The sequence below is a fragment of the Ailuropoda melanoleuca genome, chromosome X (assembly GCF_002007445.2).
Source record: "Ailuropoda melanoleuca isolate Jingjing chromosome X, ASM200744v2, whole genome shotgun sequence".
Classification (NCBI taxonomy): domain Eukaryota; kingdom Metazoa; phylum Chordata; class Mammalia; order Carnivora; family Ursidae; genus Ailuropoda; species Ailuropoda melanoleuca.
In genome coordinates this window covers 49,709,404-49,732,582 of record NC_048238.1, presented here as the reverse complement: position 1 = coordinate 49,732,582, position 23,179 = coordinate 49,709,404, and the positions used below count along the sequence as shown (strand labels likewise).

The following is a 23,179-nucleotide window of genomic DNA, read 5'->3' as shown; positions in this document are numbered from 1 at the left end:
CCTCAGCCACAGCAACTTCTTGCTAGACGCATCTCCAAAGGCAAGGGAAACAAAAGCAAAAATGAACTATTGGGACTTCAAGATAGAAAGCTTTTGTATAGCAAAGGAAACAATCAACAAAACTAAAAGGCAACCTATGGAATGGGAGAAGATAGTCACAAATGACATATCAGATAAAGAGTTAGTATCCAGGGGCGCCTGGGTAGCACAGTGGTTAGGCGTCTGCCTTCGGCTCAGGGCGTGATCCTGGCGTTATGGGATCGAGCCCCACATCAGGCTCTTCCGCTATGAGCCTGCTTCTTCCTCTCCCACTCCCCCTGCTTGTGTTCCCTCTCTCGCTGGCTGTCTCTATCTCTGTTGAATAAATAAATAAAATCTTTAAAAAAAAAAAAGAGTTAGTATCCAAATATATATAAAGAACTTACACAACTCAACACTCAAAAAACAAGTAATCCAATTTAAAAAATGGGCAGAAGACATAAAGAGACATTTCTCCAAAGACATATGAATGGCTAACAAAAACATGAAAAAATGCTCAACACCACTTGGCAGCAGGGAAATACAAATCAAAACCACAATGAGATACCACCTCACACTGGTCAGAATGACTAAAATTAACAACTCAGGAAACAACAGATGTTGGCGAGGATGTGGAGAAAGAGGAACCCTCTTACACTGTTGATGGGAATGCAAGCTGGTGCAGCTACTCTGGAAAACAGTATGGGGGTTCCTCAAAAAGTTAAAAATAGAACTACCCTATAACCTAGTAATTGCACTGCCAGGTATTTTTCCAAAGGATACAGACATAGTGATTTAAAGTAAGGGCACATGCACCCCAATGTTTATATAGCATCGATGTCCACAATAACCAAAATATGGAAAGAGCCCAGATATCCATCGACAGATGAATGGATAAAGAAGAAATAGTATATATATATACAGTAGAATATAACTCAGCAACCAAAAAGAATGAAATCTTGCCATTTACAATGACACGGATGGAACTAGAGGGTACTATGCTAAACAAAATAAGTCAGAGAAGGACAAATACCGTATGATTTCACTCATATGTGGGATTTAAGAAACAAAACAGATGAACATAGGAGAAGGGAAGGAAGAATGAAATAAAATAAAAACAGAGCAAGGCAAAGCATAAGAGACTCTTAAGTATAGGAAAAAAACTGAGGGTACTGGAGGGGAGGGGAGTCGGGGGATGTAGTAATTGGGTGATAGGCATTAAGGATACATCATTACTTGAGGTAATGAGCAGTGGTGTTATATACAACTGATGGATCACTAAATTCTACCCCTGAAACTAAAATAAAAGAAAAACAAACAACAACAAAAGCTAATATATGAATGTACATAGCATCACATTCATAAGAGCCCAAAGTGGAAACAACCCAAATGTCCACCAACTAATAAATGGATTTTGTTAAAAACAAATAAATAAATAAAAATAAAATAAATAAATAAAATTTATTTGCCTGATATAAGTATAACTACTCTGGCTTTCTTTTGACATCCATTTGCATGATAAATGTTTCTCCATTCCATCAATTTTTTTAAAGATTTTATTTATTTATTTGACAGAGAGAGAGACAGCCAGTGAGAGAGGAAACACAAGCAGGGGGACTGGGAGAGGAAGAAGCAGGCTCCCAATGGAGGAGCCTGATGTGGGGCTCCATCCCAGGACTCTGGGATCACGCCCAGAGCCGAAGGCAGATGCTTAATGACTGACCCACCGAGTCGCACCTCCATTCCCTCATTTTTTTTTAAATTTTATTTTATTATATTATGTTAATCACCATACAGTACCTCCCCGGATTCCGATGTAAAGTTCGATGCTTCATTAGTTGCGTATAACACCCAGTGCACCATGCAATACGTGCCCTCCTTACTATCCATCACCAGTCCATCCCCCTCCCCCACCCCCTCCCCTCTGAAGTCTTCAGTTTGTTTCTCATAGTCCATAGTCTCTCATGTTTCATTCCCCCTTCTGATTACCCCCCTTTTCTTTATCCCTTTCTTCCCCTACCGATCATCCTAGTTCTTATGTTCCATAGATGAGAGAAATCATATGATAATTGTCTTTCTCTGCTTGACTTATTTCACTTAGCANGTGGGCTGTCTCTTAGTTTTTTTGACTGTTTCCTTGGCTGTGCAGAAGCTCTTTATCCTGATAAAGTCCCATAAGTTCATTTTATCTTTTATTTCTCTTGCCTTTGGCGATGTGTCGTGAAAAAGGTTGCTCTGGCCGATGTCATAGAAGTTGTTGCCTATGTTCTCCTCTAGAATTTTGATGGATTCCTGTCTCACATTGAGGTCTTTCATCCATTTGGAGTTTATTTTTGTGTATGGTGTGAGAGAGTGGTCAAGTTTCATTCTTTTGCATGTAGCTGTCATTTTCCCAGCACCATTTATTGAAGAGACTGTCTTTTTTCCACCGGAAGTTTTTTCCTGCTTTATCAAAGATTAGTGTCCATTCCCTCATTTTTAATCTACAAGTGTCTTTAGGTTTGAAATGAGTTTCTTGTAGGCAGCATATAGGTGGGTCTTGGTTTTTTTAATCTGTTTTGCCAGCCTATGTCTTTTGACTGGAGCATTTAGTCCATTTACATTCAAAGTAATTATTGATAGATATGTATTTAGTGCCATTTTGTTACTTGTTTTGTGGTTGTTTCTATAGTTTTTCTCTGATCTGTTCTTCTTTTGCTCTCTCTCATGGCTTCCTGGTTTTCTTTAGTGATATACTTGGATTCATTTCTCTTTAATTTTGCATATTTATTAGTGGGTTTTGATATATGTTTACCTTACATTTGTGCATAACCCCTTCTGCATATAGCAGTCCATATTAAGTTGATGGTCGCTTAAGTTTGAATCCATTCTTTACTCCTTTCTTCCCCATGTTTTAGGTATCTGGTATCATATTTTACATTCTTCCTTTTGTGAATCCCTTGGCTGATTTTTACAAGTATATTATTTTTCATACTCTCATTTATGGTCTTTCCTTTCCACCTGAAAGTCCCCTCAATGAAGTATTTTTTTAAATTAAGGTATACACATTGTCTTTTTAGACATAATGTCATTGCATACTTAATATAGTACAATGTAATATGAACATAACTTCTCTACATACTGGGAAACCAAAATACTTATTTGACTTTCTTTAACTGTAATATTCACTTTATTTCAGTGGTCTGGAACTAAACCTGCATGCATCTGAGGTGTGCCTGTGATTACTTTAAATGGAAATGGATTAAATTTTCCAATGAAAGACATAGAACAGCTGAGTAAATTAAAAAATAAGATCCAACTATATTTTGTCTACAAGAGATTCACTTTAGCAGTAAGGACACAAATAGGCTGGAAGTGAAGGAGTAGAAAAGGTATTCCATGCAAATGATAGTCAAAAAAGAGCAAGAGTAACAGTACTTATATAAGGAAAAATAGTCTGTTTGTCAAAAACTGTCACAAGAGACAAAAATGGTCATTATATAATAATTATTATGTCATTTATCAAAAGCCATCGTAAATATATATGTACCCAACATCCAGGCACATAAGTATGTAAAGCAAATATTAGCAGATAAAGAGAGAAATATAGCAATAACATAATAGTAAGGGATTTTAATACTCCACTTTTAAAAACGCACGGATCATTCAGACAGAAAATAAGGAAATAGCTGACTTGACCAACAATATAGACCAAATGGACCTAAGGGACATATGCATAACATTCCATTCAACAGCAAGAGAATACACATTTTATTGAACACCACAGAATATTCTCCAGGATAGATTATATGTTGGACCACAAAACAAGTCTTAACAGATTTAAGAAGATTAAATTCATACCAGGTATCTTTTCTGACCACAATGATATGAAACTAGAAATAAATAGTTGGAGAAAAATAGGAAAAAATTACAAATATTTGGAAATTAAACAACACACTCCTAAGAAACCAATGAGTCAAAGAACAAATCAAATTGGAGTAAAATAAATTATCATGAGACAAAAATGGAAATACAATGTACCAAAAATTATGCAATGTAGTAAAACTGTTCTAAGAAGGAAGTTTATAGTGTAAAATGCCTACATTAAGAAAAAAAAGATCAGAAATAAACAACCTACTTTTGCGTCTTAAGGACCTAGAAAAAAGAAAAATAAGTAAGGCTAAAGTTAGCAGAAGGAAGGAAAAAGTAAATACCAGTGTAGAAATAAAGGGAATAAAGATCAGAAAAACAATAGAAAAAATCAAAGAAATTAAGATTTTTTTAAGACAAACAAAATTGAAATTTATTGAGACTGGGAAAAAAGAGAGGACTCAAATAAAATTATAATTGAAAGAGGAGGCATTGCAAGTGATACCACAGAAATTCAGAGAATTATAAAGAGAAAACTGTGAACAATTAAATGCCAACAAGTTGGATACCTAGAAGAAATGAATACATTTCTAGAAATATATAAGCTATCAAGACTGAATTATGAATAGAAAAACTGAACAGACCAATAATGAGTAAGGAGATTGAATCAACAATTGAAAACCTCCCAACCAAGAAAAGCTTCACAGCCTGATGTATTCAGTGGAGAATTCTTACCAACTATTAATGAAGAATTAAACCCAATCCTTCTTAAACCCTTCCAAAATCTTTAAGAAGAGGGAACAGTCATATCTTATTTTATGAGGCCAGCATTACCTCGATACCAAAGCCAAACAAGGACAATATAAAACAGGAAAATTGTAGGCCAGTATCCCTGATGAACATAGATGCAAAAATCCTCAACATAATACTAGAAAACTGAATTCAACAGCAGATTAAAAGGATCTTAAACCATGATCAAGTGAGATTTATCCCTAGGATGGATACAAGTATGGTTCAATATAAATAAAACAATAAATGTGACACATCACATTGATAAAATGAAGGATAAAAATTATTTGATCATTTCAATAGATCCAGAAAGAGCATATTTATCAATATTATTTCGTTATAACAATTCTCAACAAATTAAGTATGGAAGGAAGGTACTTTAATATCATAAAGGCCATATATAACAAACCCACAGCTGACATTATACTCAAAGGTGAAAAGCTGAAAGCTCTTTAAGATCAGGAACAAGGATAGCATACTGTCTCCACTTTTATTTGGCATAATACTGAAGCCCTAGCCAGAGAAGTTAGTCAAGAAAAAGAAAAAAAATAAGAGTCCAAATTAGAAAGGAAGAAGTAAAATTGTCTGTTTGTAGATGATATGATCATATCACACACACACACACACACACACACACATAGCTAGGAGCCCCTGCGTGGCTCAGTCGGTTAAGCAGCTGCCTTCTGGCTAAGGTCATGATCCCAGGGTCGTGGGATTGAGCCCTGGGTCGGGCTTCCTGCTCGATGGGGAGACTGCATCTTTCTCTCCCTCTGCCACTCCCCCTGCTTGTGCTCTAGCATGCTCTGTCTCTCTCAAATAAATAAATATTTTACAAAATAAAATAAAATAAAGAAAAAACTCTAAAGATTCCACCAAAAGACTGTTAGAACTATAAGCAAATTCAGCAAAGTGCAGAATACAAAATCAACTTACAAAATTCACTTGTGTTATATACTAACAATGAACTATCCAAAAAAAAAAAGAAATTAAGAAAACCATCCTATTTACAATAGCATCAAAAAATATTTAGGAATAAATTTAACCAGGGAGTTGAAGACCTGTGCACTGAAAATTAGAAGGCATTGGTGAAAGAAATTGAGCAAAACATAAGTAAATGGAAAGGTATTCTGTGTTCATATATTGGAAGAATTAATATTAATATTAATATTGTTAAAATGTCCATACTATCCAAAGCTATCTACAGATTCAATGCAATGTATTCTATGTATCTGAGTTTTTTAGATTCCACATATAAATGAGATCATGCAGGTTTTTTTTTTCTTTCTGTGTCTGCCGTACTACCCTTAGCATAGTGTCTTCCAGGTTTTATTCATGTCATGCAAATGGCAGGATATCTTTCTTTTTTAAGGTTGAATAATATTCATATATGTATGTATCACATTTTCTTTCTTCATTCATCTTTTAGCAGATACTTAGGTTGTTTCTATATTTTGTTATCTTTTTAATTCTTGCCATCATAAGTGGATGTGAATCCATACTCCGTTAATTCTTATCACTTACCATTTGAGATAAGTAAACTGGGTGTTATACGCAAGTAATGAATCATGGAACTTTACATCAAACACTAGGGGTGTACTGTATAGTGACTAATATAATAAAAAATGATTTAGGGGTGCCTGGGTGGCACAGCGGTTGGGCGCCTGCCTTCGGCTCAGGGCGTGATCCCGGCGTTATGGGATCGAGCCCCACATCAGGTTCCTCCACTGTGAGCCTGCTTCTTCCTCTCCCACTCCCCCTGCTTGTGTTCCCTCTCTCGCTGGCTGTCTCTGTCTCTGTCGAATAAATAAATAAAATCTTTAAAAAAATGATTTAAAAAAAAGATCGATTTCAGAGTGAAGTCATTGGATGCTCAGAAAGGATAAGTAGTTTAGTCAATCCACATAGTTTCTAAGTGACGAGCAGCAATTTGCATCCATCTCATTCCAGAACTCATTTGTCTGCTGTACAGCATCTAAACACTCTTTTGAGAAGCCACCGATCCTAGTCACCACTGTTCTTTACCAGTAGCATTTCGTTATTTTACCCCCAACTTGTTATTCCCCTTGTATCTAGAATTTCAGTGAGTTTTTTCACCAACATCATGGACTCCTTCACACCCACATATCTAAGCACTGTCCATTCCACTCTTAAACATTTCTCGAATCTGTCTTTGCTATTGCTATTCTAATTTAGATCTGACTCATCAGCAGTCTCCTGTCTTGTCTCCCTACCTCTAGTCTCTCTAATCCAGTCTACTTTTAATAATGAACCTAAAGTGATATTCTAAAACCACATGTGATAATGCCACTCTCCTTTCCCCCCCCAAAAAAAAAGAGTCATAGCCCTCTTCAACCCAGTGATAAAGTTCGTATTCCTGAACATGGCATTCATGGCCTTAATGATACAGCCCCAATGCACCTTAACAACCTCATCTCCAACTACCGACACTTTTCATCTAAAATTGGTTGCTGTGCTCAAGCCACACTAAACATTATTCTTATTTTACATTTTCTTGGGTGAACTATGATCTTTCACTCCTCCAAATTGTTCTCCCTGAAATTCACTTTCCCCCTTTTTCTACCTATTGTAATCCTTCAAGGCCCAGCTCAAATGTTACCTCTTTCACATGATCTCCTTCATCCCCTCCAGACAGAATTAGCACTGTCTTCTTCATATCACTTACTTGCATGATTCTACTTGTCTTTGGTATCTTTCTTCTGATGCACTAGTATGTTACATCTCAAAGCTTCTCCCTAGCACATACCCACACATAGAAGAGAGGCCCCCACTTGTCTACTTGGCTACTTGTGAGGCCTCCCTGTTAATCCTGATTCATTCCCAGTTTTCTGCAGTTTCTGAAGCTGACCTATGCATTTTCCTGTGGAAATGGATGGCTGGTTAAAGAAGGAGAATGCTACTAAACTCTGGTTACCTGACAGGAGGAATAAACTCTCTCTTCAGAAAGTGTGGACTCTGGAAACAGACTTCAAGCTTTGAAAACTGGCTCTACCACATTAGTTTTGTAACACTGAGCTTGTCTCAGTGCCTTAGATTAGATTCCTTTTTTTTATGTTTTCTTTATTTTTTTATAATAATATTTTTTATTGTTAGTCACCATACAGCATATCCTTAGTTTTTTATGTAAAGTTCCATGATTCATTACTTGTGTATAACACCCCNAAAGTTCCATGATTCATTACTTGTGTATAACACCCAGTGCACCATGCAATACGTGCCCTCCTTAATACCCATCACTAGCCTATCCCATTCCCCCCTCCCCAGAAGCCCTCAGTTTGTTTCCCAGAGTCCATAGTCTCTCGTGGTTCATTCCCCCTTCTGTTTACCCCCCCTTCTTCTTCCCTTTCTTCTCCTACCGATCTTCCTACTTACTATGTTCCAAAAATGAGTGAAACCATATGATAATTGTCTTCTATTCTTTACTTATTTCACATAGTATTACTCCTCCAGTCTTGTCCATGTTGCAGCAAAAGCTGAGAAATCATTCTTTTTGATGGCTGAGTAATATTCCATTGTATATATGGACCACATCTTCTTAATCCAGTCATCTGTTGAAGGGCATCTTGGCTCCTTCCACATTTAGCTATTGTGGACAATGCTGCTATGAACACTGGGGTGCATAAAGCCCTCTCTTCACTACATCTGTATCTTTGGGGTAAATACCCAGTAGTGCGATGGCTGGATCATAGGGTATCTCAATTTTTAACTTTTTAAGGGAACTCCACACTGTTTTCCAGAGTGGTTGTACCAACTTGCATTCCCACCAACAATGTAAGAGGGATCCACTTTCTCTAAATCCTTTCCAACAATTGTTGTTTCTTGCCTTGTCAATTTTTGCCATTCTAACTGGCATAAGGTGGTATCTCAGTGTGGTTTTGATATGAATTTCCCTGATGGCTAATGATTTTGAACATTTTCTCATGTGTCTCTTAGCCATTTGTATGTCTTCATTAGAAAAGTGTCTGTTCATATCTTCTGCCCATTTTATGATTTCTTTATTTGTTTCTCGTGTATTGAGTTTGAGTAGTTCTTTGTAGATCTTGGATACCAGTCTTTTATCTGCAGCGTCATTCGCAAATATCTTCTCCCATTCCGTGGGCTGCCTCTTAGTTTTTTTGACCGTTTCCTTGGCTGTGCAAGAAGCTTTTTATCTTGATGAAGTCCCACAAGTTCATTTTTCTTTTGTTTCTCTTGCCTTTGGAGATGTGTCATGAAAAAAGTTGCTGTGGCCGATGTCATAGAGGTTGCTGCCTATATTCTCTAGGATTTTGATGGATTCCTGTCTCACATCAAGGTCTTTCATCCATTTGGAGTTTATCTTTGTGTATGGTGTGAGAGAGTGGTCAAGTTTCATTCTTCTGCATGTAGCTGTCCAATTTTCCCAGCACCATTTATTGAAGAGACTGTCTTTTTTCCACTGGATGTGTATTCCTGCTTTGTCAAAGATTAGCTGCCCGAAGAGCTGAAGGTCAATTTCTGGGCTCTCTATTCTCTTCCATTGGTCTCTGTGTCTGTTTCTGTGCCAGTACCGTGCTGTCTTTGTGATCACAGCTTTGTAGTACAGCTTGAAATCCAGCATTGTGATGCCCCCAGCTTTGTTTTTCCTTTTCAACAATTCCTTGGCGATTCAGGGCCTTTTCTGGTTCCTCACAAATTTAAGGGCTGTTGGTTCCAGTTGCTTGAAAAACGTCATTGGTATTTTGATCGGGATGGCATTGAAAGTGTAGATTGCTCTGGGTAGCATAGACATTTTAACTATGTTAATTCTTCTGATCCATGAGCATGGAATATTTTTCCATCTTTTTGTGCCTTCTTCAATGATTTTCAAGGGTGATTTGTAGTTTCTAGAATATAGATCCTTTACGTCTCTGGTTAAGTTAATTCCAAGGTAACGTATGATTTTTGGTGCTATTGTAGATGGAATGGATTCCCTAATTTCTCTTTCTTCAGTCTCATTGTTCGTGTATAGAAATGCAACTGATTTCTGAGCATTGTATCCCGCCACATTACTGAATCACTCTATAAGTTCTAGTACTTTGGGGGTGGATTCTTTTGGGTGTTCCATATAGAGTAGCATGTCATCTGTGAAGAGAGACTTCTTCTTTGCCTATTTGGATACCTTTTATCCCTTTTTGTTGTCTGATTGCTGTTGCAAGGAATTCTACTACTGTGTTGAATAATAGTGGCGAGAGTGGGCATCCTTGTCATGTTCCTGATCTTAAGGGAAAGGCTTCTAGCATTCCCCCATTGAGAATGATATTTGCTGTAGGCTTTTCATAGATGGTTTTTATGAAATTGAGGAATGTGCCCTGTATCCCTACACTCTGAATGGTTTTAATCAGGAAAGGATGCTGTATTTGGTCAAATGCTTTTTCTGCATCTATTGAGAGGATCATATGGTTCCTGAGTCTTTTCTTGTTGATATGATGTATCACACTGATAGATTTGAGAATGTTGAACCACCCTCGCATCCCAGGGATGAATCCCACTTGGTCATGATGGATAATCTTTTTAATGTACCATTGGATCCTATCAGCTAGGATCTAGTTGAGAATTTTGGCGTCCATATTCATGAGGGATATCGGTCTGTAATTCTCCTTTTTGATGGGGTCTTTGCCTGGTTTGGGGAACAAGGTAATACTGGCCTCATAGAATGAGTTTGGTAGTTTTCATTCTGTTTCTATTTTTTGAAACAGCTTCAGGAGAATAGGTATTATTTCCTTGTTGAATGTTTGGTAGAATTCCCGGGGAATCCATCAGGCCCTGGAGTCTTGTTTTTGGGGAGGTTTTTGATCACTGCTTCAATCTCTTCATAATTAATCGGTCTGTTTAAAAAATCAGTTTCTTCCTGTTTCAGTCTTGGTTTCCAAGAAGGCATCCATTTCTTCCAGGTTGTTTAATTTATTGGCATAAAGCTGTTGATAAAAGTTTCTAATAATCCTTCCTATTTCATTGGTGTTGGTTGTGACCTCTCCCTTTTCATTCATAATTTTTTTTAATTTGGGTCCTTTCTCTATTCTTTTGAATAAGTCTGGCCAGTGGCTTATCGATCTTATTTATTCTTTCTAAGAACCAGCTTCTAGTTCTGTTGATCTACTCTGCGGTGCTCCTGGTTTCTAATTCATTGATCTCTGCTCTAATCTTGATCAGATTAGATCTGATATTTGATATTTGCTGCTTTCACGTGCATGGATTAGGCGTATTCTTCTGTTCCTGTTCTAGCTTCTTGAGGTGAGGATATAAAAATTGCACTTTAGATTTTTCTATTCTTTTGTGTGAGGCTTGGATGGCTATGTATTTTCCCCTTAGGACTGCCTTTTGAGTGTCCCATAGGTTTTGGACCATTGTGTTTTCATTCTCATTGGTCTCCATAAATTGTTTAAATTGATTTTTGATTTTCTGGTTTAGCGAGTCATTCCTGAGCAGGATGGTTCTTAGTCTCCAAGTGTTTGAGTTTCTTCCAAATTTTTCCTTGTGATTGAGTTCCAATTTCAAAGCATTGTGGTCTGAGAATATACAGGGAATAATTTCAGTCTTTTGGTATCAGTTGAGACCTGTTTTGTGACCCAGGATATGGTCTATTCTGGAGAATGTTCCATGTGCATTTGAAAAGAATGAGTATTCTTTTGTCCTGGGGTGTAGTGTTCTATATATATCTATGAGGTCCATCTGGTCTAGTCTGGCATTCAAAGCTCTTGTTTCTTTGTTGATTTTCTGCTTAGGTGATCTGTCTGTTGCTGATAGTGAAGTGTTGAGGTCCCCTACTATTAACATATTTTTATCTATATGTGTCTTTATTCTGGTTAAGAGTTGGCTTGTGTATCTTGCTGCTCCCCTGTTGTGGGCATAGATATTTAAAATTGTCATATCCACTTGTTGGTTACATCCTTTAAGAATAATATAGTGTCCTTCTGTATCTCTAACTACAGTTTTTAGTTTAAAATCCAATCTGTCTGATATGAAAATTGCTTCCCCAGCTTTCTTTTGAGGTCCATTGGCATGAAAAATGGTTTTCCATCCCTTCACTTTCATTCTGGATGTATCCTCAGGTTCAAAATGAGTCTCTTGTAGATAGCAAATGGATGGGTCATGTCTTTTTTTCCATTCTGCAACACTGTGGCATTTTATGGGAGCATTTAGGCCATTCATATTGAGAGTGATTATTGAGAAATATGATTTTAATGATGTCATCTTGCCTGTAAAGTCTTTGTTTCTATAGATTGTTAACTTTCTGTTCTGTATCATTCTTGGGGCCTTTTTACTTTTATAGAACCCCCCTTAATATATCCTGTATGTCTGGTTTCATGGTTACAAAATTGGTCAGTGACTGGCCAATCTGGAAGATCCTTATCTCTCCATCAATTCTGAATAAAGGATCCTTGGCTGCATGTTTTTCTCTGAAAGAGCTTTAAAAGTGCCCCCCCAACCCTTTCTCTCATTCCAGGTCTGTGTAGATAGGTGTGACATAATCCTAATATTTTTGCCTTTGTATGTGAGAACTTTCTTTGCCCTGGCCACTTTCAGTACTGTATCCTTGGATCTAATATTTGCGAATTGCACTATGACGTGACGTGGCGTAGGTTTGTCGTGGTTGAGCTTGGGAGGGGTCCTCTCTTCCTCTTGGACACGAATGCTTGTTTCCTTTGCTAGATTAGGGAAGTTTTCAGCTACAATTTGTTCAAATATCTCTTCTAGACCTCTCTCTTTCTCCACCCCCTCAGGGATGCCAATGATTCTGATGTTGGAACGTTTCATTGAGTCAGTAATCTCCCGTAACCTACATTCTTGAGATTGGATTTTTTTGAGCCAGGTGTCTGTTTTAGCTTTCCCTTCTATCATCCCATTCTCCAATCCACTTTTGTTCTTCTGCCTCATTTACCCTGGCCATCAGAGCATCTAGTTTTGACTGCATTTGATTCATAGCATTTTTAATTTCTGCCGGATTCGCTCTCATTTCCACTGCGAGGGGGGATGGGGGTGGGCACAATGTGAGCTGGTATTTCTGGGCTTTTTTCCTCTGGCAGATTTCCCTGGCAGTTTTCTGTGTCTCTTCTGAGAGTCAGAGTAGCAGTGGCCAAATCCTAGCCTCTGTCTCAGAACAGAGAGGTTGCAGTCCCCTCTCCACTGAGCTCTCCTGGCCTCTTTAACTCTGTTTCCATTGGTGCTTCCAAAATCCCTGCAGCATCCCGGGTTGTGCGCCCCACAGCTGGCGTCCCAGCCCTCACTTCCAGGGCCGGCCCGTCTCTGTCCTTTGTGTTTCTAACTCCACCAGCCACCAGCTGCCCCCACGCGCTCCCGAGCTCCCTGTTTCAGTATGGTTCGCGAGCACTCTGGAGCGCCGGTTTTCAGAGTGGTTTCACACGCATTCCCAGGCTCAGGGTCTCAGTCTGCTCTCTCGGGTGTGCCAGTCCACGAGTCCGGCCCGCTCCCCAGTGCAGGTGGCTACCACTTCCCACCACCCAAGCACGGAGGCTCCCTCCCCCTTCTGTCTATCTTCCCATATCTGTGCGCGGATTCACAGCTCCCTGCTTCGTACCTCAATACTCAGTGCTGGCGATGTTCATCCAGATGTATCTTCCTATGTCTCAGGCTGATTCTGTGGGTTTTCAAGGTGGTCTGGTCCCTATCCAGCTTGAGTCAGGGGACCAGCTGAAAAAGGGGACCCCTGCTCCTCCGCCATCTTAACTCCATGTGGCTAGATTAGATTCCTTATCTGTAAAATGGGACTAATAAGAGTTCACCTCTTTATAGAGCAGTTTTGAAAATAATGGTGCGATAATCCTTGTGAAGCACTTAGAACAGGGCCTGGCACAGAGAAAGTGCTCAAATAATGGTATCTGTTACCACTATCATCACTGTCATTATTGTCATTACCATTTTCTCATTTTGTCTATAATAATTCAGCATATTCCAGTACTTAGAAATAGTGTCCCTTGGCAGAGGGCCTAGTTACAAAGTCCCCATTGCTGCTATCATTCCATCCCCTATTTTCTTGAGTCAGAAAAAGATCCTTTCCCATGTGGAAGGTAGTGGCCTCTCTGAGACTGTGTATGTGGATGATCTTTAGGAAATTGGACCTCCCTAACTGTATTGAGATGGTAACAATGCTGTTACCATGTAGAGCACAGCCAACCCCTGTGGTGTCTTCTAAAGTAGAGCTTGGGTGAAATTTCCTAGGGTCTTTCTACTAGAAGTAACTATTCAAATAGAAACATGTAACTGAGCGGCACCTGGGTGGCTCAGTCGTTAAGCGTCTGCCTTCAGCTCAGGGCGTGATCCCAGAGTCCTGGGATCAAACCCCACATCGGGCTCCTCCGTTGGGAGCCTGCTTCTTCCTCTCCCACTCTCCCTGCTGTGTTCCCTCTCTCTCTGGCTGTCTCTGTCAAATAAATAAATAAAATCTTAAAAAAAAATAAAAAGAAACATGTAAGTGAGATGTTGGGCCTAAAGCACGTGAGAGAAGAAATTCATGTCACTGTTCACCTCATTGTTCTGAGAGGGTAAATGTGCTTAAGGTTACTCCTAAACACTAGAGGTCTACAGGTGGCATGTCCTGGAAGCATGTGATCTAGTTACATAGCTCCTTTGTGTTTATGTCCCTACTATTATTTGTGAGCCTTTGGTAAATTTTTGTTTGAATGTTCTAGTCTGATGGCAATTGTGCTAGGGTTAATAAAAGCAGGGCTATATACCTACCTTGGTACAGAGTAGGAAAACTATAGAGGGAATGCTTTGGGCCCTGATCCCTATAATGGTGGCAGCAGTGATTGGTGACTAGTTCTCAAGGAGAAGAAAGTTATCTGGGGGAAAAAGTCTTTGCAGCAAAACTTAACCCTTCCTTCCCACATAAAAACTCTTGCCTTACTGCCCTCTTAGAGCATAATAGCATAAATAATAGCTAACAATTATAGAGAGTTTATTATGTCCCAGGCACTGAAATAAGTATATCATCTCATGTAACCCTCACTACAACCTCATGAAGTATGTACTATTATTATTCCCATTTTACTGAGGAGAAAACATGAGGTACAGAGAGATTATGAATTTGCTCAAGGTCCTACAGTTGATAGGAAGCAAAACTGAGATTCAGATCTGGCTATCTGACTCCAAAGCCTGAATTTCTTATAACATTTTACTATGGAGAGTTTCAAACATATGCCAAAGTTAAAAAAAAATTATAAAACACTCCCCATGTGCCTATCACCCATGCTTCAACATTTACCACCCATATGCCCGTTCTTGTTTCATCTGTACCCCTACCCACATCCCCAACCAAGACATCATGTATGTCATTTCATCCATAAATGTTTCAGTATATATCTCTAAAAGATGAGGACTTTTTTAAACCAAAATTATGATACCATCATCATACCTGAAAGAAAACAAAACAAACAGTAATTCCTTAAGATCATTATCTAGTCAATGTTCAAATTCTCCTGACATTTTTTTTTTAAATCAGGATCCAACAAGATATATATTGCAACTGCTCGACATATTTCTCAAGTCTCATTTAGCCAACCAGAACCTCTCTTCTTAACCACTACACTCTGATCTAGGTTTTCTATTATGAAGAAAGGTGACAGTTTCTTTACAGCAGGAGTTCTCAATCAGGGGTTAACAGCTTTAAGGGACTCTATAAATCTCTTAAAGTTAGTTATTAAAATTTTTCATGTATTTGTGTGGGTTAATTTATCTAGGGAGAGTATCCTTGGCTCTCATTAGAGTCTCAAAGCTTCAAGTAAGACAGAACAACTGAAAAGTAGGTACTATTGTCACATAAAATTGCGGACCACAAAAGCTAAGGGAAGAACATAAACTGGCTAGTTGGATGTTTCTTTATGAGGATGGAGAATAAATTTAAATTCTGTTAAGTTTATTAACTTTAAATTTGAGAGATTTTAACAAATTACTTTTGAGAGAAATAGAAATAGTTAAAGATTAACTGATGTCTCTTTAAAAAGAATTATAATTGGGGACTCAAGTCCCTTTTAAATTACATATCCCTTTGAATAAATCATCTTGGTATATTATGGTTTTACTAAATTGTGGTGGTGAAAACCAAACTCAGATCTTGAACTGAATTCTCTATTTGATAGAATCTGGACTCCACATGAATTGGGGTAGGTAGAGACTGATTTTGCGAGTATCAAAGATTTGTTCCATGATAATAGCTCCATTGAAAACGTGTAAAATTTTTCAATATTATGTGTGCATGTATAAAAACAAAATGGTAATAAAGTTAGCATTAATCTTCCCTCTTTGCACTACCTTTTCCTAGATGAAATCCAACATCAAACACCCAATGGTATTATCAGCAGCAGTATAGAAGTCCCCAAGCTACCACAATACCCAAAACTGCCTATTCAGAGGAGTGGGGAAGCTGACACTGGAAGGAAGTCTCCAAGCAGCAGGCCTGTTTCAGATGGCAAGTTGGAGTCCTGTCCTGAAGTGGATGTGGGGAAGTTGGTGTCTAGGCTGCAAGATGGAGGGACCAAGGCCATATCAAAGGCCACCAATGGACCTGTGCCAGGCTCTGGGCCCACCAAAGCCCCCTCTTTCCACATAAAGAGACCAGCTCCTCGGCCCCTGGCTCATCACAAAGAGGGTACGTGCTTGGGAACCCCATTGGAATCAGAATTGAAACCAATTATTTTGCACCTTAAGATCTTTCTGAGGGTGGAGATATTTAAGTAGTAATCTGTTTCCAATTTACTACCAGTAATATTGGAATAGTGGGTAAGAACAGAAAAGCCATTCACAATAATCACTAGAGTGTAAACTTAATGAGGGTGAGGATTTGGGGCCTGTTTTATTTACCTCTATATCCCAAGTGCTTAGAACAATGCTTGACTGTCACAAGGTAGGCACTCATTATTTGTAGAATAAATTAATAATAATGGTATTTTTTATCAATATTATTATTGCTGCTGTTGCCAGTAAGTATCTGCTGTGTCCGTGGCACTGTACTAGGTACTGACAAACTATTTCCGATCCTCACAACCTTACTGCGAAGAATGTATTACTGTTTTGTTTTGTTTTTTTCTACTAGAAAACTGAGGATCTTAGAGCTAAGTGGCTTGCCAAAGGTTCATAGTTACTAACTGGCAGAGCTGGGATCTCAGTCTTACCAAGTCTGGCAGGTACCAAAGCCTGTGTTATTTCTAATAAGGCAGAACTATCCCTTTACCTTCGTATAAGAAGCTTTGAAATCGGTGAACTGATGGTTTTGCATTCTCACTTTTCAGATTAGTCAAAATAGGGACAAAGGGGCACAACTTCTGCAAAACTCTGGACTTACTAAATTACAAATTCAAGATGTGGCTGACTTTGGCAAATTTAATTGGAGACTCATGGTCGGAGTTTGGGGCTAATCCAGACGGTATCTGGAGGGCGGTATATAATTCTATGAAGATAATATGGTATAATGGACAGAATATGGACTTTGATATCACAAAGGCTCAGATCTAAATTGTGGCTCTTTTATTTTCTAGCTAGATGAAAAATGTGCCTTGTTTTTTTTATTCTGTCCTGTTCCGGAAAGGATTTAAGGCTTTCACAATATAGAAAATACAAGAACTTTAAAATAGTAAGAATAATTTATTCAACAAGTATTTATTGAGTACTTGCTGTGTTCCTGGTCCCATTCCAGGTGTTGAGAACATAAGAATGATAAGACATACAAAGTCCCTACTCTTTTGAGGCTTATGTCAGGGCTTAACAAACTATGCCCTTAACTGAAAAATATCAAAAGAAAAATAATATGTCATGACACATGAAAATTATAAGAAATTCAAGTTTCTGTGCCCATCAGCAGAAACACACCACCTCATTTACATATTGTCTAAGCTACTTTCACACTAAAACAGCAGAATTAAGTAGTAGCAACAGAGATCTTCTTATGGCCTACAAGTCCTAAAATATTAACTATCTGACAGTTTACAGAAAATGTTTGCTGACTTCTGCTTTAGATTCTAGAGAGTACAGGTGAGGGAAAATGAAGCCAAGAGAGGGGAAAAAAGGTAGGCTAGTAGGGATATGGAAAGAATGGAGTTAGTACCCAAAACATCTGCTATGAAGTCTTACACACTTGCTGGAACAGTGTCACAGCTTTGGCTCCAAACTTTCTAGTGAAAATGAAAAGAGAAAAAATTTAATAGTCATATAAATGCACGCTCTTAAGGTAACACTGAGCTTCAAAAAAGCACAATTCATCCATTTTTGAAGCCAGAGAATACTTCTGAGAAGAATTTTCTCTCAAGGATTGTTGCATATAAAAACCTCAACATGGGCTGACAGCATTGTCTCAGAGTACAATTCAGTAAAAGCTATTCTATGGGAGTCTGATAAGATTTCTAATAAGTAACTGACTCTGAATTCTTTGGCTTGACCCACTGAAGCATCTGTCTGTATGATTAATAGTTAAGTTATTTAAGATCTATGCACCTTGGTTTCTGTATCTATAAATAGGAGAGACAGCTCATCCCACAGAATTATTGCTAAGGTTAAAAGAAATAACAAAATATCTGCCATATAATCAGTATTTAAAATGTTATTAATTCATTTTCCCTGCCTCTCGCCTTCCTAAGATTTGCCTATTCAGGGAAATAGCCAATTAAGACCAGACTTCTTTTTTTTTAAGATTTTATTTATTCATTTGTCAGAGAGAGAGAGAGAGAGAGTACAAGCAGGGGGAGAGGCAGGCAGAGGGAGAAGTTGGCTCCCCGCTGAGCAAGGAGCCTGACGCAGGACTTGATCCCAAGACCCCAGAATCACAACCTGAGCCGAAGGCAGACGATTACACAACTGAACCACCCAGGTGTCCCTAAGGCCAGACTTCTGTGTAGACACAGCTTCAATTTGTAAGTCATGTGTTGACCTTCACATCAATCTGTTAGAGAGTTGGGTAATTCGAGTTATATTCATCACAGTGAAGTTTGTCTTGCCTGCTGCCAAGCCTTGAGGTCAGCCAGATCCTATAAGTTTAGCACACACAGTAACTTAACCCTCCCTAACCATGGTCTACTGCAGTTAAATTCCAGAGGCATTCCCCCTTCCCCTTCCACCATAGTCCTGTCCAGACTTCTGGCAGCTACTAATAGTTTCTGTTAGTGTGAGTACTGATTTTACTGTCCAGTATCAGCTAGACTATCTAAATTTGGGCCACATCATTGCCTGGTGTTGTTTTCTACCTTAAATTGGTCAGCAACAGGCTAGTGTGATGCAGCTTTTTTCAAAGCCCCATGCCTCCAGCCTTAGCCACAGAAAACAAAACTGAGGTAATTGTTCTGGCCTTGGTGGAATATCAGCCAAACTTCTGCCTCTTTGTTGTTTTTTTTTTCAAGTTTTTATTTAAATTCCAGTTAGTTAACATACAGTGTAACACATTTTAGGAGTAGCATTTAGTGATTCATCACTTACATATAACACTCAGTGCTCATCACAAGTGCCCTCCTTAATACCCATCACCCATTTAGTCCAGCCCCCCACCCACCTGCCCTCCAGCAACCCTCAGTTTGTCCTCCTTAGCTAAGAGTCTGTTTTATGGTTTGCCTCTCTCTTTGTTTCCCCCTATGTTCATCTGTTTTGTTTCTTAAATTCCACATATGAGTGAAATCATATGGTACTTAACATTTCTCTGACTGACTTATTTCGCTTAGCATAATATGCTCTAGCTGCATCCACATCATTCCAATGGCAGGATTTCATTTTTTTGATAGCTGAGTAATATTTCATTATATATATATATATATATATATATATAAATATATATATATATATATCTCATGACTTCTTTATCCCTTCCTCAATCAGTGGACATTTGGGCTCTTTCCATAATCTGGCTACTCTTTATAATGCTGCTATAACCATCAGAATCCTACAGAACACAGGCAGAAACGTCTTTGACACTGGCCATAGCAACTTCTTACTAGACATGTCTCTGTAGTTGCCTCTTTGAACTTTGCTCACTCCTCACCTCTTATCCCTCCCTTCCACCCCATTTTGGCTGCCACTCCAGTGATAGATTCCAGGCATCAGAACAGATATCGGTTAAGCATAGCTGCAAGCAATTCTGACCCTGACATATAACTGATAGTTGTTATCCCCAAGTGCTGGCCAGGAGCCTGAATGAGAGTCAGAGGGAGGGAGCTGTCACCTCAGCTGACCCACTGTGCACCTTCCAGTTGTCACTCCATTTCAGCTCTTTTGTTCAGAGCTTTGCCTGCCATGTCAAGAGCCAATGCACAGGCCTCATTGCTTTAGTGATCCAACCACACCACTCTCCTGTCTTGAATCTCCACCCCTTACATCAATCCAGCATTTGAGTGGACTTGATATTCTTTACATTTTTCCTTAGCAATTAAAATAGCAAACACAAGGTGCATGTTAAATTGCATTGTTCCATGGCAGTGAACTTACAATAAAATCAGTATTGTTTGCTGATATAACCTTGTCAAGGGCTCTTTTCTGTTCCAGACATAGAACTGGATGCTTTCTCTTTTTCTATTGTATCTAATCATTGTGATAGACCTATGAGATAGGTTCCCCCCCATTTCACATTTATTTCCCCATTAGGGAAAAACTGAGGCTCAGAGAAGTGAAACAACTCCCCAGACTCACCCATGTTGTAGGATATGGAGACAGAGCTTGGACCTTGGCTTCTTGAGTATCTCATTTTTATTTCTTAAATAGTTTTAGCTACCTTCTCCCTTCTATTTTCTAAGAAGCATTAGCTTTTAGGAGAGCAAAATTATACAAGCCAATATCCTGTCCTCCTTTGATGTCACTGCTTCTAACCAGGCCTGGCTTTGGAGAGGGCTTTTGTATAGTTTCTACAAAGGGACTTAGGACTTTCCTTTTAGAGTAGGGTGGGGGAGATATCTACTTACATGCATTTGTTCGTTTATTCAGGCATAGTGCTATGCAATGGAAAAGAAAAGGATGAAAGGCCATGCATGGTCCCTGCCCTCCAGAGGTTTATGGTGAGGCTGGCATGTAAGCAATCAGTCCCAGTCCAGTGTGACCCATGTCCTGATGGGGGTGAGAATAAATTCCAGTTGGAGCATGGGGCAAGGAGCCCTTTACTCTGCCTCGGGTTCTGAGATAAAATATATATCCATACTGGAAATATATCCATACTGGAAACCTATAATATCTGTGTTTGGGGGCACTTCTTAGCTCTTTCCTCTGTCTTGACTAGAGAGAAAAGACTGCATTCTGCTGGTTTGTTCTAAGGTTTGGAGAAAGAGTGCTTGTAAGGCCTTGCTCAGCCACAGGGCCATCAATTCTCCACTGGGATAACTATTGCAATGAATAGCATTTGCATCTGCTCCAGAAGTATTAGAAACAGATTTGTTCTTGCAATAATTGGCTGTTCTGGCCATTATCCACATTTGCTTGTTTGGATTCATTATGCTTTAGTAATCTACTGTGTTTGGTTTTCATTCTCTCCCTTTCCTGGAGCCTAACTCCCAAGTGATCCGAAAGAGTAATGAGTGGCTACAGGAGAAGAGAGGCTTTCAGGTGAGCATGGCAGAGTTTCATAGAAAGTTAAGAGATGATTCTAGAAAACTGGAGGAATGTACAAGGATAAAGAACCTCCCCTTATTGTGCTCTCAGGTTGGGGGTAGATGGATATAAGGAAAGGTGGGAGAAAGCTGCTTAAGGTTGAAGAGCTACTAAGAAATCGACAAGTGCTAAGATTGGTTATGGTCATTTTACGGAGAAAGGGGAAGGGGAGAAGAGATTGGCCTAGAGAGGGAGGTCAAATTTGTAGTAAAAGTCAGGTGGTGGACCGAAGTTAAGAAGAAATTAAGAAGAAGTACAGTTTGGTAGAAAGATCATAGGCTCAGAAGGCTTAGTGAAGTCTCAGATGCGACAGGCTTCAATCTCCCAGATATGATTTTGAATCCTAGCTCTGCCTCAGAGCTGTGGGACCTTTGGCAAGCCACAACCTCTCTGAGTTTTAGTTTTCTTATTTGTAAAATAAAGATAATAATTACGCCCATAAGATTGTTGCAACAATGAAATGAGGCATGCATCTGTTTGGCACATAATGAGTACTCAGTAAGTGGTAGCAGTTGTTTTGCTTTTATAGAAAGTCAAGTACTAACTATATAATCTTAGGTAAACTTCTCTGAGCCAGTTTTATTAACTATAAATGGGGACAATGCCTACATTATAGGAAACATTTTTGTGGGTATAAAGTAAGATTAGGTATAAATATATAGGTATAAATATATTGTATAAATATACAATAATACAATAGAAGTTCAAAAAATGATATTGCTACTGAATGGGCAACAACCTCTCAGGAAATGGCAGCTATAGAAGATGGTACATGTTTACTCTTTTGCATTTTGGAGCCTATAAGAAGCCTCAAGCCACAAATGTAGTTGTCATCAAAGAGCTCAGAGCTGCTTTTTCCACCATCAAACGTTTTCTGACCTTGCCAAACATTGAGAAAGAGGAGGACCATTGTTAAGAGGAAAGGGCAAGGAAGGATTTTTTTGCCATCCCTCAAAATCCACCTCAAGTCCTATTCCTTCCATGAAGCCTTCTGACAGTTCTGCCCCAGGGAACTCTACCTTACCTCATTTCTTCTGGAATTCAAGGTTGACCCTTTAATGTGGATGCTGAGTTATAGTATTCACACTTGTTTCCCAAATGTATGACTTCATTGTCCAATTTTGTTTTGAGCCCCTGGAGGGCAAGGTCTATGTCATATCACTTGTGAGAGCATAAGGCTTGGCACAAAAGCCCTCAAAAAACACAGCATACTGAAAACATTTCAGTTTAGGTTTCAGAATAGCCCTGAAATTTGGCCATATCATGTTTGTGTGTGTGTGAAAGATGTCACAACTGGGAACTTAAAAAAGAAAATCTCTTTATGTTGTCCTTCTAATGGACTGAACTACATTTTTCTTCACTCAATAAATATTTATTGAATACCAGTTATGTGCAAAGCAATTTACTTGGGCTTTTGGTGAATACAGAGATAAATCCCACCTGGATCTTGCTATCAAGTTGCTTCCATTCTAATAAGGGACATAGAGCCACGAAAACAAAGAGCCCTGATTCAAAGTACAAGATGATTAGTGCCTTAAGAGTCAGAGAAAATAATTTGCAGCAGCTTAGGCTTGGAACACTTAAGCATGTGGGAATAGGGTAAAGGGAATCTGGGGAAAATTTGATCAATTGTGAGAGACACATATATGGAACAACAAGTAATGCTGTTTGTGTGGATTGTAGGATCCATGAAGAGAAATGGTGGAAAGGTAGATCAGAAAGATCAGTTGAAGCCAAGTGGAAGAGGATAGTGACTTCCAGGTTAAAAATGCTTGAGTTTCTTTTTTTTTTTTAATGATTTTTTATTATATTATGTTAGTCACCGTACAGTACATCCCCGGATTCCGATGTAAAGTTCGAATGCTCCATTAGTTGCGTATAACACCCAGTGTACCATGCAATACGTGCCCTCCTTACCACCCATCACCAGTCTATCCCA

At 38.8% G+C, this 23,179-nt stretch overlaps 1 protein-coding gene across 8 annotated transcripts in view; it reads left to right on the top strand.

Annotated features, from left to right (window-relative positions):
- Positions 1-23,179, top strand: part of OPHN1 (oligophrenin 1) — a 569,682-nt gene that overhangs the window by 487,849 nt on the left and 58,654 nt on the right. For all 8 annotated transcript variants that reach the window (XR_004622535.1, XR_004622536.1, XM_034650021.1 and 5 more), the window contains exon 21: positions 15,953-16,279. Coding sequence is in view for 6 of the 8 variants with exons in the window: in XM_034650021.1 (XP_034505912.1) it covers positions 15,953-16,279 (327 nt within the window). In the remaining 2 variants the exon portion in view is untranslated. The remainder of the gene's footprint in view (positions 1-15,952; positions 16,280-23,179) is intronic.